General features: G+C 62.8%; 1 protein-coding gene across 1 annotated transcript in view; it reads left to right on the plus strand.

Annotated features, from left to right (window-relative positions):
- mark2b (MAP/microtubule affinity-regulating kinase 2b) overlaps window positions 1-13043 on the plus strand; it is a 121435-nt gene that overhangs the window by 68302 nt on the left and 40090 nt on the right. Inside the window, exons 6-9 of the mRNA XM_072489650.1 lie at window positions 2650-2822; window positions 4829-4932; window positions 8216-8347; window positions 12046-12306. Of these exons, the coding sequence (XP_072345751.1) occupies window positions 2650-2822; window positions 4829-4932; window positions 8216-8347; window positions 12046-12306 (670 nt within the window). The remainder of the gene's footprint in view (window positions 1-2649; window positions 2823-4828; window positions 4933-8215; window positions 8348-12045; window positions 12307-13043) is intronic.

Consider the following 13043-nt stretch of genomic DNA (forward strand, 5'->3'; position numbering starts at 1 on the left):
GGGACAGTGTAGAGGGAGCTTTACTCTGTATCTAACCCCGTGCTGTACCTGTCCTGGGAGTGTTTGATGGGGACAGTGTAGAGGGAGCTTTACTCTGTATCTAACCCCGTGCTGTTCCTGTCCTGGGAGTGTTTGATGGGGACAGTGTAGAGGGAGCTTTCCTCTGTATCTCACCCAGTGCTGTACCTGTCCTGGGAGTGTTTGATTGGGACAGGGTAGACGGAGCTTTACTCTGTATCTAACCCCGTGCTGTACCTGTGCTGGGAGTGTTTGATGGGGACAGTGTAGAGGGAGCTTTACTCTGTATCTAACCCCGTGCTGTACCTGTCCTGGGAGTGTTTGATGGGGACAGTGTAGAGGGAGCTTTCCTCTGTATCTCACCCAGTGCTGTACCTGTCCTGGGAGTGTTTGATTGGGACAGGGTAGACGGAGCTTTACTCTGTATCTAACCCCGTGCTGTACCTGTGCTGGGAGTGTTTGATGGGGACAGTGTAGAGCGAGCTTTACTCTGTATCTAACCCTGTGCTGTACCTGTCCTGGGAGTGTTTGATGGGGACAGTGTAGAGGGAGCTTTACTCTGTATCTAACCCCCGTGCTGTACATGTCCTGGGAGTGTTTGATTGGGACTGGGTAGACGGAGCTTTACTCTGTATCTAACCGCGTGCTGTACCTGTCCTGGGAGTGTTTGATGGGGACAGTGTGGAGGGAGCTTTACTCTGTATCCAACCCCGGGTTGTACCTGTCCTGGGAGTGATTGATGGGGACAGTGTAGAGGGAGCTTTACTTTGTATCTGACCCCGTGCTGTACCTGTCCTGGGAGTGTTTGATGGGGACAGTGTAGAGGGAGCTTTTCTCTGTATCTAACCCCGTGCTGTACCTGTTCTGGGAGTGGTTGATGGGGACAGTGTAGAGGGAGCTTTACTCTGTATCTAACCCCGTGCTGTACCTGTCCTGGGAGTGTTTGATGGGAACAGTGTAGAGGGAGCTTTTCTCTGTATCTAACCCCGTGCTGTACCTCTCCTGGGAGTGTTTGATGGGGACAATGTAGAGGGAGCTTTTCTCTGTATCTAACCCTGTGCTGTACCTGCCCAGGCAGTGTTTGATGGGGACAGTGTCGACGGAGCTTTTCTCTGTATCTAACCCCGTGCTGTACGTGTCCTGTGAGTGTTTGATGGGGACAGTGTAGAGGGAGCTTTTCTCTGTATCTAACCCCGTGCTGTACCTGTCCTGGGCATGTTTGATGCAGACAGCGTAGAGGGAGCTTTACTCTGTATCTAACCCCGTGCTGTACGTGTCCTGTGAGTGTTTGATGGGGACAGTGTAGAGGGAGCTTTACTCAGTATCTAACCTCGTGCTGTACCTGTCCTGGGAGTGTTGATGGGGACAGTGTAGAGGGAGCTTTTCTCTGTATCTAACCCCGTGCTGTACCTGTCCTGGGCATGTTTGATGGAGACAGCGAAGAGGGAGCTTTACTCTGTATCTAACCCCGTGCTGTACCTGTCCTGGGAGTGTTTGATGGGGACAGTGTAGAGGGAGCTTTACTCTGTATCTAACCCCGTGCTGTACCTGTCCTGGGAGTGTTTGATGAGGACAGTGTAGAGGGAGCTTTACTCAGTATCTAACCCCGTGCTGTACCTGTCCTGGGAGTGTTTGATGGGGACAGTGTAGAGTGAGCTTTACTCTGTATCTAACCCCGTGCTGTACCTGTCCTGGGAGTGTTTGATGGGGACAGTGTAGAGGGAGTTTTACTCTGTATCTAACCCCGTGCTGTACCTATCCTGGGAGTGTTTGATGGGGACAGTGTAGAGGGAGCTTTACTCTGTATCTAACCCCGTGCTGTACCTGTCCTGGGAGTGTTTGATGGAGACAGTGTAGAGGGAGCTTTACTCTGTATCTAACCCCCTGCTGTACCTGTCCTGGGAGTGTTTGATGGGGACAGTGTCGAGGGAGCTTTACTCTGTATCTAACCCCGTGCTGTACCTGTCCTGGGAGTGTTTGATGAGGACAGTGTAGAGGGAGCTTTACTCAGTATCTAACCCCGTGCTGTACCTGTCCTGGGAGTGTTTGATGGGGACAGTGTAGAGGGAGCTTTACTCTGTATCTAACCCCGTGCTGTACCTGTCCTGGGAGTGTTTGATGGGGACAGTGTAGAGGGAGCTTTACTCTGTATCTAACCCCGTGCTGTACCTGTCCTGGGAGTGTTTGATGGGGACAGTGTAGAGGGAGCTTTACTCTGTATCTAACCCCGTGCTGTACCTGTCCTGGGAGTGTTTGATGGGGACAGTGTAGAGGGAGCTTTACTCTGTATCTAACCCCGTGCTGTACCTGTCCTGGGAGTGTTTGATGGGGACAGTGTAGAGGGAGCTTTACTCTGTATCTAACCCCGTGCTGTACCTGTCCTGGGAGTGTTTGATGGGGACAGTGTAGAGGGAGCTTGACTCTGTATCTAACCCCGTGTTGTTTCTGGATTTTGTGGTAGGATTTCAGCTCCGTTTCGGTGAAGTAGGTTGTGGGATGAGGCGAGTTTGTCCCTTGGGTTTTTTTTGCCCTGAAACAAGGCTTATTTACCGTGTCTGTGCTCCTTGCTGTAGTCGGTTGACATTCACCCTGACCTTTCCGTAACTTGTGATTGTTGTATCATTGCTCCAGCGGGTCCCAACAACCCCAACTCCAATTCCAGGAGAAACCAGGCAAACAGCACTGACTCCAAACAGCAGGAGGATGAGAACGAGGGTTCACGCCGCTCCAACAGCAACGTGAAAGGGCCAGCAAGTCCGCACAGTGGCTCAGAGAGGAAGAAAACTACCACCCCATCCACCATGGTGAGTGTGGATCCCGACACCCTGCGTTAGCGGCATTGCCTCGGCCTGGAACCTGTTCCCCCGCCTGGGATCCCCCCGCTCCCCGGGATCCCCCCGCTCCCGCTGCCCGGGATCCCCCTGCCCGGGATCCCCCCGCTCGGGATCCCCCCGCTCCCGCTGCCCGGGATCCCCCTGCTCCCCCTGCCCGGGATCCCCCTGCCCGGGATCCCCCTGCTCCCCCTGCCCGGGATCCCCCTGCTCCCCCTGCCCGGGATCCCCCTGCTCCCCCTGCCCGGGATCCCCCTGCCCCCCCTGCCCGGGATCCCCCCCGCTCCCCCTGCCCGGGATCCCCCCGCTCCCCCTGCCCGGGATCCCCCCGCTCCCGCTGCCCGGGATCCCCCCGCTCCCGCTGCCCGGGATCCCCCCGCTCCCGCTGCCCGGGATCCCCCCGCTCCCGCTGCCCGGGATCCCCCCGATCCCGCTGCCCGGGATCCCCCCGATCCCGCTGCCCGGGATCCCCCCGCTCCCGCTGCCCGGGATCCCCCCGCTCCCCCTGCCCGGGATCCCCCCGCTCCCCCTGCCCGGGATCCCCCCGCTCCCGCTGCCCGGGATCCCCCCGCTCCCGCTGCCCGGGATCCCCCCGCTCCCGCTGCCCGGGATCCCCCCGCTCCCGCTGCCCGGGATCCCCTCGCTCCCCCTGCCCGGGATCCCCCTGCCCGGGATCCCCCTGCCCGGGATCCCCCTGCCTGGGATCCCCCTGCCCGGGATCCCCCTGCCCGGGATCCCCCCGCTCCCGCTGCCCGGGATCCCCCTGCTCCCCCTGCCCGGGATCCCCCCGCTCCCCCTGCCCGGGATCCCCCTGCTCCCCCTGCCCGGGATCCCCCTGCCCGGGATCCCCCCGCTCCCCCTGCCCGGGATCCCCCCGCTCCCCCTGCCCGGGATCCCCCCGCCCGGGATCCCCCCGCTCCCGCTGCCCGGGATCCCCCTGCATGGGATCCCCCTGCATGGGATCCCCCTGCCCGGGATCCCCCTGCCCGGGATCCCCCCGCTCCCCCTGCCCGGGATCCCCCCTCTCCCCCTGCCCGGGATCCCCCTGCTCCCCCTGCCCGGGATCCCCCTGCTCCCGCTGCCCGGGATCCCCCTGCTCCCGTTGCCCGGGATCCCCCTGCTCCCGCTGCCCGGGATCCCCCTGCTCCCGCTGCCCGGGATCCCCCTGCTCCCGCTGCCCGGGATCCCCCCGCTCCCGCTGCCCGGGATCCCCCCGCTCCCGCTCCCCGGGATCCCCCCGCTCCCGCTGCCCGGGATCCCCCCGCTCCCGCTCCCCGGGATCCCCCCGCTCCCGCTGCCCGGGATCCTCCCGCTCCCGCTGCCCGGGATCCCCCTGCTCCTCCTGCCCGGGATCCCCCTGCTCCCTCTGCCCGGGATCCCCCCACTCCCGCTGCCCGGGATCCCCCTGCCCGGGATCCCCCTGCGCCCGCTGCCCGGGATCCCCCTGTTCCTCCTGCCCGGGATCCCCCTGCCCGGGATCCTCCTGCTCCCCCTGCCCGGGATCCCCCTGCTCCCGCTGCCCGGGATCCCCCCGCTCCCCCTGCCCGGGATCCCCCTGCTCCCGCTGCCCGGGATCCCCCTGCTCCCGCTGCCCGGGATCCCCCCCGCTCCCGCTGCCCGGGATCCCCCCCGCTCCCGCTGCCCGGGATCCCCCCCGCTCCCGCTGCCCGGGATCCCCCCCGCTCCCGCTGCCCGGGATCCCCCTGCTCCTGCTGCCCGGGATCCCCCTGCCCGGGATCCCCCTGCTCCCCCTGCCCGGGATCCCCCTGCTCCCGCTGCCCGGGATCCCCCTGCTCCTGCTGCCCGGGATCCCCCTGCTCCCCCTGCCCGGGATCCCCCTGCTCCTGCTGCCCGGGATCCCCCTGCTCCTGCTGCCCGGGATCCCCCTGCTCCCCCTGCCCGGGATCCCCCTGCTCCCGCTGCCTGTGACCGCTGCGCTCTCTAACAGCGTGTTTTCTTTCCTGTTACCCCCCTCACAGAACAACGCGCTGCCTGCCAGCAGTGTGAGCCGAGGCAGGACCTCCCCGATGGTAGATCGAGCCGTCATCGGTCAACAGGGCGGCGTGCAGAATGGAAAAGACAGGTGGGTGCGGCCAGTCGAACAATGGTCACATGGTGTGTACACGGCTGGCACTGCCACCCTGCCCAGAGGGTGCCGATCCGGCTGGCACTGCCACCCTGCCCAGAGGGTGCCGATCCGGCTGGCACTGCCACCCTGCCCAGAGGGTGCCGATCCGGCTGGCACTGCCACCCTGCCCAGAGGGTGCCGATCCGGCTGGCACTGCCACCCTGCCCAGAGGGTGCCGATCCGGCTGGCACTGCCACCCTGCCCAGAGGGTGCTGATCCGGCTGGCACTGCCACCCTGCCCAGAGGGTGCCGATCCGGCTGGCACTGCCACACACTGGGTGCGGATCCGGCTGGCACTGCCACCCTGCCCAGAGGGTGCCGATCCGGCTGGCACTGCCACCCTGCCCAGAGGGTGCTGATCCGGCTGGCACTGCCCCACACTGGGTGCGGATCCGGCTGGCACTGCCACCCTGCCCAGAGGGTGCGGATCCGGCTGGCACTGCCACCCTGCCCAGAGGGTGCGGATCCGGCTGGCACTGCCACCCTGCCCAGAGGGTGCTGATCCGGCTGGCACTGCCACACACTGGGTGCGGATCCGGCTGGCACTGCCACCCTGCCCAGAGGGTGCTGATCCGGCTGGCACTGCCACACACTGGGTGCGGATCCGGCTGGCACTGCCACCCTGCCCAGAGGGTGCCGATCCGGCTGGCACTGCCACCCTGCCCAGAGGGTGCCGATCCGGCTGGCACTGCCGCCCTGCCCAGAGGGTGCCGATCCGGCTGGCACTGCCACACACTGCCCAGAGGGTGCTGATCCGGCTGGCACTGCCACCCTGCCCAGAGGGTGCCGATCCGGCTGGCACTGCCGCCCTGCCCAGAGGGTGCCGATCCGGCTGGCACTGCCGCCCTGCCCAGAGGGTGCCGATCCGGCTGGCACTGCCACCCTGCCCAGAGGGTGCTGATCCGGCTGGCACTGCCACACAGCCCAGAGGGTGCCGATCCGGCTGGCACTGCCACCCTGCCCAGAGGGTGCTGATCCGGCTGGCACTGCCACCCTGCCCAGAGGGTGCTGATCCGGCTGGCACTGCCACACAGCCCAGAGGGTGCCGATCCGGCTGGCACTGCCACACTGCCCAGAGGGTGCTGATCCGGCTGGCACTGCCACCCTGCCCAGAGGGTGCTGATCCGGCTGGCACTGCCACACAGCCCAGAGGGTGCCGATCCGGCTGGCACTGCCACCCTGCCCAGAGGGTGCCGATCCGGCTGGCACTGCCACACACTGGGTGCCGATCCGGCTGGCACTGCCACCCTGCCCAGAGGGTGCCGATCCGGCTGGCACTGCCACCCTGCCCAGAGGGTGCTGATCCGGCTGGCACTGCCGCCCTGCCCAGAGGGTGCTGCTCCGGCTGGCACTGCCACACACTGGGTGCTGATCCGGCTGGCACTGCCACCCTGCCCAGAGGGTGCCGATCCGGCTGGCACTGCCACACACTGGGTGCCGATCCGGCTGGCACTGCCACCCTGCCCAGAGGGTGCCGATCCGGCTGGCACTGCCACCCTGCCCAGAGGGTGCTGATCCGGCTGGCACTGCCACCCTGCCCAGAGGGTGCGGATCCGGCTGGCACTGCCCCACACTGCCCAGAGGGTGCTGATCCGGCTGGCACTGCCACCCTGCCCAGAGGGTGCCGATCCGGCTGGCACTGCCACCCTGCCCAGAGGGTGCCGATCCGGCTGGCACTGCCCCACACTGGGTGCCGATCCGGCTGGCACTGCCACCCTGCCCAGAGGGTGCTGATCCGGCTGGCACTGCCACCCTGCCCAGAGGGTGCCGATCCGGCTGGCACTGCCACCCTGCCCAGAGGGTGCTGATCCGGCTGGCACTGCCACCCTGCCCAGAGGGTGCCGATCCGGCTGGCACTGCCACCCTGCCCAGAGGGTGCCGATCCGGCTGGCACTGCCACCCTGCCCAGAGGGTGCTGATCCGGCTGGCACTGCCACCCTGCCCAGAGGGTGCTGATCCGGCTGGCACTGCCACCCTGCCCAGAGGGTGCCGATCCGGCTGGCACTGCCACCCTGCCCAGAGGGGCCGGTGATTTGGCCATGATCGTTGCCCGGCGTGAGGGTGGGGGAGTGGGCCTAGGTGGGGTGTGCTATCAGAGGGCCGGTGCAGACTCAATGGGCCGAATGGCTTCCTCCTGCACTGAGAGGACTCTATGGGAAATGTGGCGTGTCTGCTGGCCGTCCCGGTCAGGTTAGAGCTTTATGTTGTAAGAGTTGTTGGTGTGCGGATTGTCGGGATCTATTAGAAAGAACTGGAAAAGGTGCACTCCTCGTTTCCGTTGGGAATTTGCGGGGATGAACAGGGGCCGGAGAGACGTTGGTCTTTTGTCCCTGGGGCTGTACTTTGAAGGGGGTCCCTGTTGTTTTGGCAGCCAATCTGCACACAGCGAGGCTGGCAGCTTCCCTGGCAAATCCCGCAGGACCTCCGGCGATCTGGCGGATTCCCGACGGATCCACTCACTAAGCGGAGAATCCCAAAGAACAATACAGCACAGGAACAGGCCTTTCGGCCCTCCAAGCCCGTGCCGGCCATGCTACCCGACTAAACTAGAACCGTTTGCACACACGGAGTCCGTACCCTTCCATTCCCACCCTATTCACATATTTGTCTCGATGTCCCTTAAATGCCGCTATCGTACCGGCTCCCACCCCCTCCCCGGGCAGCGCGGCCCATATATTTACCACCCTCTGTGTAAGAAACTTCCCTCGCACATCTGTTCTAAACTTTTCCCCGCGCACTTTAAACCTCTGTCCCCCAGTACTTGACTCTCCTACCCTGGGAAAGAGCTTCTGACTATCCACTCTGTCCATGTCACTCATAATCCTGTAGACCTCTATCAGGTCGCCTCTCAACCTCCGTCGTTCCAGTGAGAACAGACCGAGTTTATCTAACCGCTCCTCATAGCTAACGCCCTCCACGCCAGGCAACATCCCGGTAAGCCGCTTCTGTTCCATAGAATCCCTCCAGTGCAGAAGGAGGACATTCGGCACTCGGAGTCTGCCCCGACCCGCGAGAGAGCGCCGTCCATGGCCCGCTCGCCCGCCCACAGCACTGCAGCCCCAGTTAGCCCGAGTATCTGGACTGAACCTTGTTCTCACACAGAGCGGGCGGGTCAGACGAGCGGCGGGTGGGTGGGGCAGGGCGAGGGTGTGAGGAATGTGGAGGCTGGATCCGGCGCGGGCGGGTTCGGGTTAGCGCGGGAGGAGCGGAACTAACAAATCTACTTTTTGGCCCGCAGTTCATCGACGCAAAGCTCCCGAATCTCCTCGCTGTCTGTGACGTCGGCCAGAACGCGGCACACCAAATCCATGTCCACCTCCGTTCACCCGTCCAAATCGGCAGGGACGAACAACGAGACGACGCGCCCAAGGCAAGTTTTACACAGCTCACAGGTTCTGGGGCGGGAGGTTATCTACAGCCTCACAGACTGACTGCCTTCCACTGCAGCTGACCGTTCGCGTCTATTTGGTCTGTTTGTGCTACAGAGTTACCTAGTCCTGAGCATTGATTCCCCTGGGGTGGTGCCTGCCTTCCCGGTTCCCCATTACCGACAGTCAGCAGCGCCAAGGGCCGGTGGGTGCTCGGGCACAGGGCAAACTTTCCCTCTGCTGCAGTGAAGTCTGAATCAGGAGCTGTGCAGGGGAAGCCCTCGCTGCATGAATAATGCAAACATTATCCCAGGGGGCATCCTTCACTGAATGAGATATCTCTCTCTGAAAGATGGGCGCACTGCAGAGCAAGGGGAAAGCAGGATTGATATTCACCGTCAGTGCTCCAGTGGGCAACAGAAGGGGGGAGCCTGAGGCAGCCGGGTCACAGCTGAGCTGAACAGCTCAGCAAATCTCTGTCACTGCCTCAGGAAAGGACGGGGCACACTGAGCAAAATACACCCATTCCCTCAATTGGGGGGGGGGGCAGGGTCCCTCACAGAAACAACCCCGGGTGCTTCAGGTTTGGTGGACAAGGAAATCAAGGAGTTTCTGCTCAGTAAGATCACAGTCAGCAGCATTGAAATGGATGAACAGTCTGACAGTGCGGCACTCCCTCAGTACTGACTCTGACAGTGCGGCACTCCCTCAGTACTGACCCTCTGACAGTGCGGCGCTCCCTCAGTACTGACCCTCTGACAGTGCGGCACTCCCTCAGCACTGACCCTCTGACAGTGCGGGGCTCCCTCAGTACTGACCCTCTGACAGTGCGGCACTCCCTCAGTACTGACCCTCTGACAGTGCAGCACTCCCTCAGTACTGACCCTCTGACAGTGCGGCACTCCCTCAGCACTGACCCTCTGACAGTGCGGCACTCCCTCCGTACTGACCCTCTGACAGTGCGGCACTCCCTCAGTACTGACCCTCTGACAATGCAGCACTCCCTCTGTACTGACCCTCTGACAGTGCGGCACTCCCTCCGTACTGACCCTCTGACAGTGCGGCACTCCCTCCGTACTGACCCTCTGACAGTGCGGCACTCCCTCAGTACTGACCCTCTGACAATGCAGCACTCCCTCTGTACTGACCCTCTGACAGTGCGGCACTCCCTCCGTACTGACCCTCTGACAGTGCGGCGCTCCCTCAGCACTGACCCTCTGACAGTGCGGCGCTCCCTCAGTACTGACCCTCTGACAGTGCGGCACTCCCTCAGTACTGACCCTCTGACAGTGCAGCACTCCCTCAGTACTGACCCTCTAACAGTGCGGCACTCCCTCAGTACTGACTCTCTGACAGTGCGGCACTCCCTCAGTACTGACCCTCTGACAGTGCAGCACTCCCTCAGTACTGACCCTCTGACAATGCGGCACTCCCTCAGTACTGACCCTCTGACAGTGCAGCACTCCCTCAGTACTGACCCTCTGACAATGCGGCACTCCCTCAGTACTGACCCTCTGACAATGCGGCACTCCCTCAGTCCTGACCCTCTGACAGTGCGGCGCTCCCTCAGCACTGACCCTCTGACTGTGCGGCACTCCCTCAGTACTGACCCTCTGACAGTGCGGCACTCCCTCAGTAGTGACCCTCTGACAGTGCGGCACTCCGTCTGTACTGACTCTCTGACAGTGCGGCACTCCCTCAGTACTGACTCTCGGACAGTGCAGCACTCCCTCAGTACTGACCCTCTGACAGTGCGGCGCTCCCTCAGCACTGACCCTCTGACAGTGCGGCACTCCCTCAGTACTGACCCTCTGACAGTGCAGCACTCCCTCAGTACTGACCCTCTGACAGTGCGACGTTCCCTCAGTACTGACCCTCTGACAGTGCGGCGCTCCCTCAGCACTGACCCTCTGACAGTGCGGCACTCCCTCAGTACTGACCCTCTGACAGTGCGGCACTCCCTCAGTACTGACCCTCTGACAGTGCGGCGCTCCCTCAGTACTGACCCTCTGACAGTGCGGCACTCCCTCAGTACTGACCCTCTGACAGTGCAGCACTCCCTCAGTAGTGACCCTCTGACAGTGCAGCACTCCCTCAGTACTGACCCTCTGACAGTGCGGCACTCCCTCAGTACTGACCCTCTGACAGTGCGGCACTCCCTCAGTACTGACTCCTCTGACAGTGCAGCACTCCCTCAGTACTGACCCTCTGACAGTGCTGCACTCCCTCAGTACTGACCCTCTGACAGTGCGGCACTCCCTCAGTACTGACCCTCTGACAGTGCGGCACTCCCTCAGTACTGACTCCTCTGACAGTGCAGCACTCCCTCAGTACTGACCCTCTGACAGTGCGGCACTCCCTCAGTACTGACTCCTCTGACAGTGCGGCACTCCCTCAGTACTGACTCCTCTGACAGTGCGGCACTCCCTCAGTACTGACCCTCTGACAGTGCGGCACTCCCTCAGTACTGACTCCTCTGACAGTGCAGCACTCCCTCAGTACTGACCCTCTGACAGTGCGGCACTCCCTCAGTACTGACTCCTCTGACAGTGCGGCACACCCTCAGTACTGACCCTCTGACAGTGCAGCACTCCCTCAGTACTGACCCTCTGACAGTGCGGCACTCCCTCAGTACTGACCCTCTGACAGTGCGGCACTCCCTCAGTACTGACCCTCTGACAGTGCGGCACTCCCTCAGTACTGACTCCTCTGACAGTGCAGCACTCCCTCAGTACTGACCCTCTGACAGTGCGGCACTCGCTCAGTACTGACTCCTCTGACAGTGCGGCACTCCCTCAGTACTGACTCCTCTGACAGTGCAGCACTCCCTCAGTACTGACCCTCTGACAGTGCGGCACTCCCTCAGTACTGACCCTCTGACAGTGCGGCACTCCCTCAGTACTGACCCTCTGACAGTGCGGCGCTCCCTCAGTACTGACCCTCTGACAGTGCGGCACTCCCTCAGTACTGACCCTCTGACAATGCAGCAATCCCTCAGTACTGACCCTCTGACAGTGTGGCACCCCCTCAGTACTGACCCTCTGACAGTGCAGCACTCCCTCAGTACTGACCCTCTGACAGTGCGGCACTCCCTCAGCACTGACCCTCTGACAGTGCGGCGCTCCCTCAGTACTGACCCTCTGACCGTGCGGCGCTCCCTCAGCACTGACCCTCTGACAGTGCGGCACTCCCTCAGTACTGACCCTCTGACAGTGCAGCACTCCCTCAGTACTGACCCTCTGACAGTGCGGCACTCCCTCAGTACTGACCCTCTGACAGTGCGGCACTCCCTCAGTACTGACACTCTGACAGTGCGGCACTCCCTCAGTACTGACCCTCTGAGAGTGCGGCACTCCCTCAGTACTGACCCTCTGACAGTGCGGCACTCCCTCAGTACTGACCCTCTGACAGTGCGGCACTCCCTCAGTACTGACCCTCTGACAGTGCGGCGCTCCCTCAGTACTGACTCTCTGACAGTGCAGCACTCCCTCGGTACTGACCCTCTGACAGTGCGGCGCTCCCTCAGTACTGACTCTCTGACAGTGCAGCACTCCCTCGGTACTGACCCTCTGACAGTGCAGCACTCCCTCAGCACTGACCCTCCGACAGTTCCCTGTGTTATGGGTGATGAGTGTGAAGTGTTTCTGTATTTTGCCCTCTGTTTGCAGCTTCCTTGTTCAAGTGTCCGTTTCCCCCACAGCACTGCGCCCCAGCGGATCACCGCTACCTCTCCCTCTGCTCACAACATCAGCAGCACCGCCACCGAGCACAGCAACTTCCCCAGAGGGGTGGCTAGCCGGCGCACCATCGACGGCGGACAACTCCGTCAATTCCGCGACCAACAGAACACCGCCTTCAATGGACCCCCGGCCTCGCCCACACTGTCACACGGCAACAGCCAATCGCGGAGAGGGGCATCAGGCAACATCTTCAGCAAATTCACCTCCAAATTTGTCCGCAGGTAATGAGATTGTGGGTCCCCCCCCCCTCCTCCCCCCTCGGGACTTACTGCCCATCACCCAGTGCCCAGCTGACCATCGGTCACTCTCCTTGTGTGACTCAATTCCTGAGGGAGGAATTGCCAGGGGCCAGCAGGAATGGAACTAATCAGACAGCCCGGCTAACGACAAGCCTGCGGGCCGAATCCCCCCCCCTCCCCCTTGGCTTCCCTCTGTTTATCTTGGTTGCATCCAATGCCCCCCCCCCCCCCCCCCCCCCCCGCTCTTCCCCCTCCCGATGGTACGGCCCGAAAGCTCTGCCCAACCAGGCGGGGGGGATTCTAGCCGCCTGGACAGATGCTGCCCGTCTAACCCGCCAGAGAGCTGCCGCCAGAGAGCTGCCACCCCCAGCAGCGTCGCTCGAGGTCCAGGGGAGTTTCGGGAGCGGAGGAGGTGTTGGGGGGGGCCACCGGGAGAGATTGGGGGGGGGGGTACGGGCACCAGGGTAACAATCTAGCCCCTGGGGCGTTCGCTGTTCTCTCTGGGGAGTGGGGCCGCTGACCTCCGCGTCACGGAGGGGTGAAATGGTGTGCAGTCGGTGGACCCAGATCCCCTTCCCCAATTGCCCCCCCCCCCCCTGCTCTCCATGGTGACCAGCCCGTGGGAGAGGGCATCCCTGGGTAGGGATGGGGGAGTTGCCTCTCCTCCTGGTTGGGAATGTCTCGGCCTATCGGCTGACATCCAGCCTGGGTCCTGGTGT

This window comes from Scyliorhinus torazame, chromosome 24 (assembly GCF_047496885.1).
Source record: "Scyliorhinus torazame isolate Kashiwa2021f chromosome 24, sScyTor2.1, whole genome shotgun sequence".
In the NCBI taxonomy this organism is placed as follows: domain Eukaryota; kingdom Metazoa; phylum Chordata; class Chondrichthyes; order Carcharhiniformes; family Scyliorhinidae; genus Scyliorhinus; species Scyliorhinus torazame.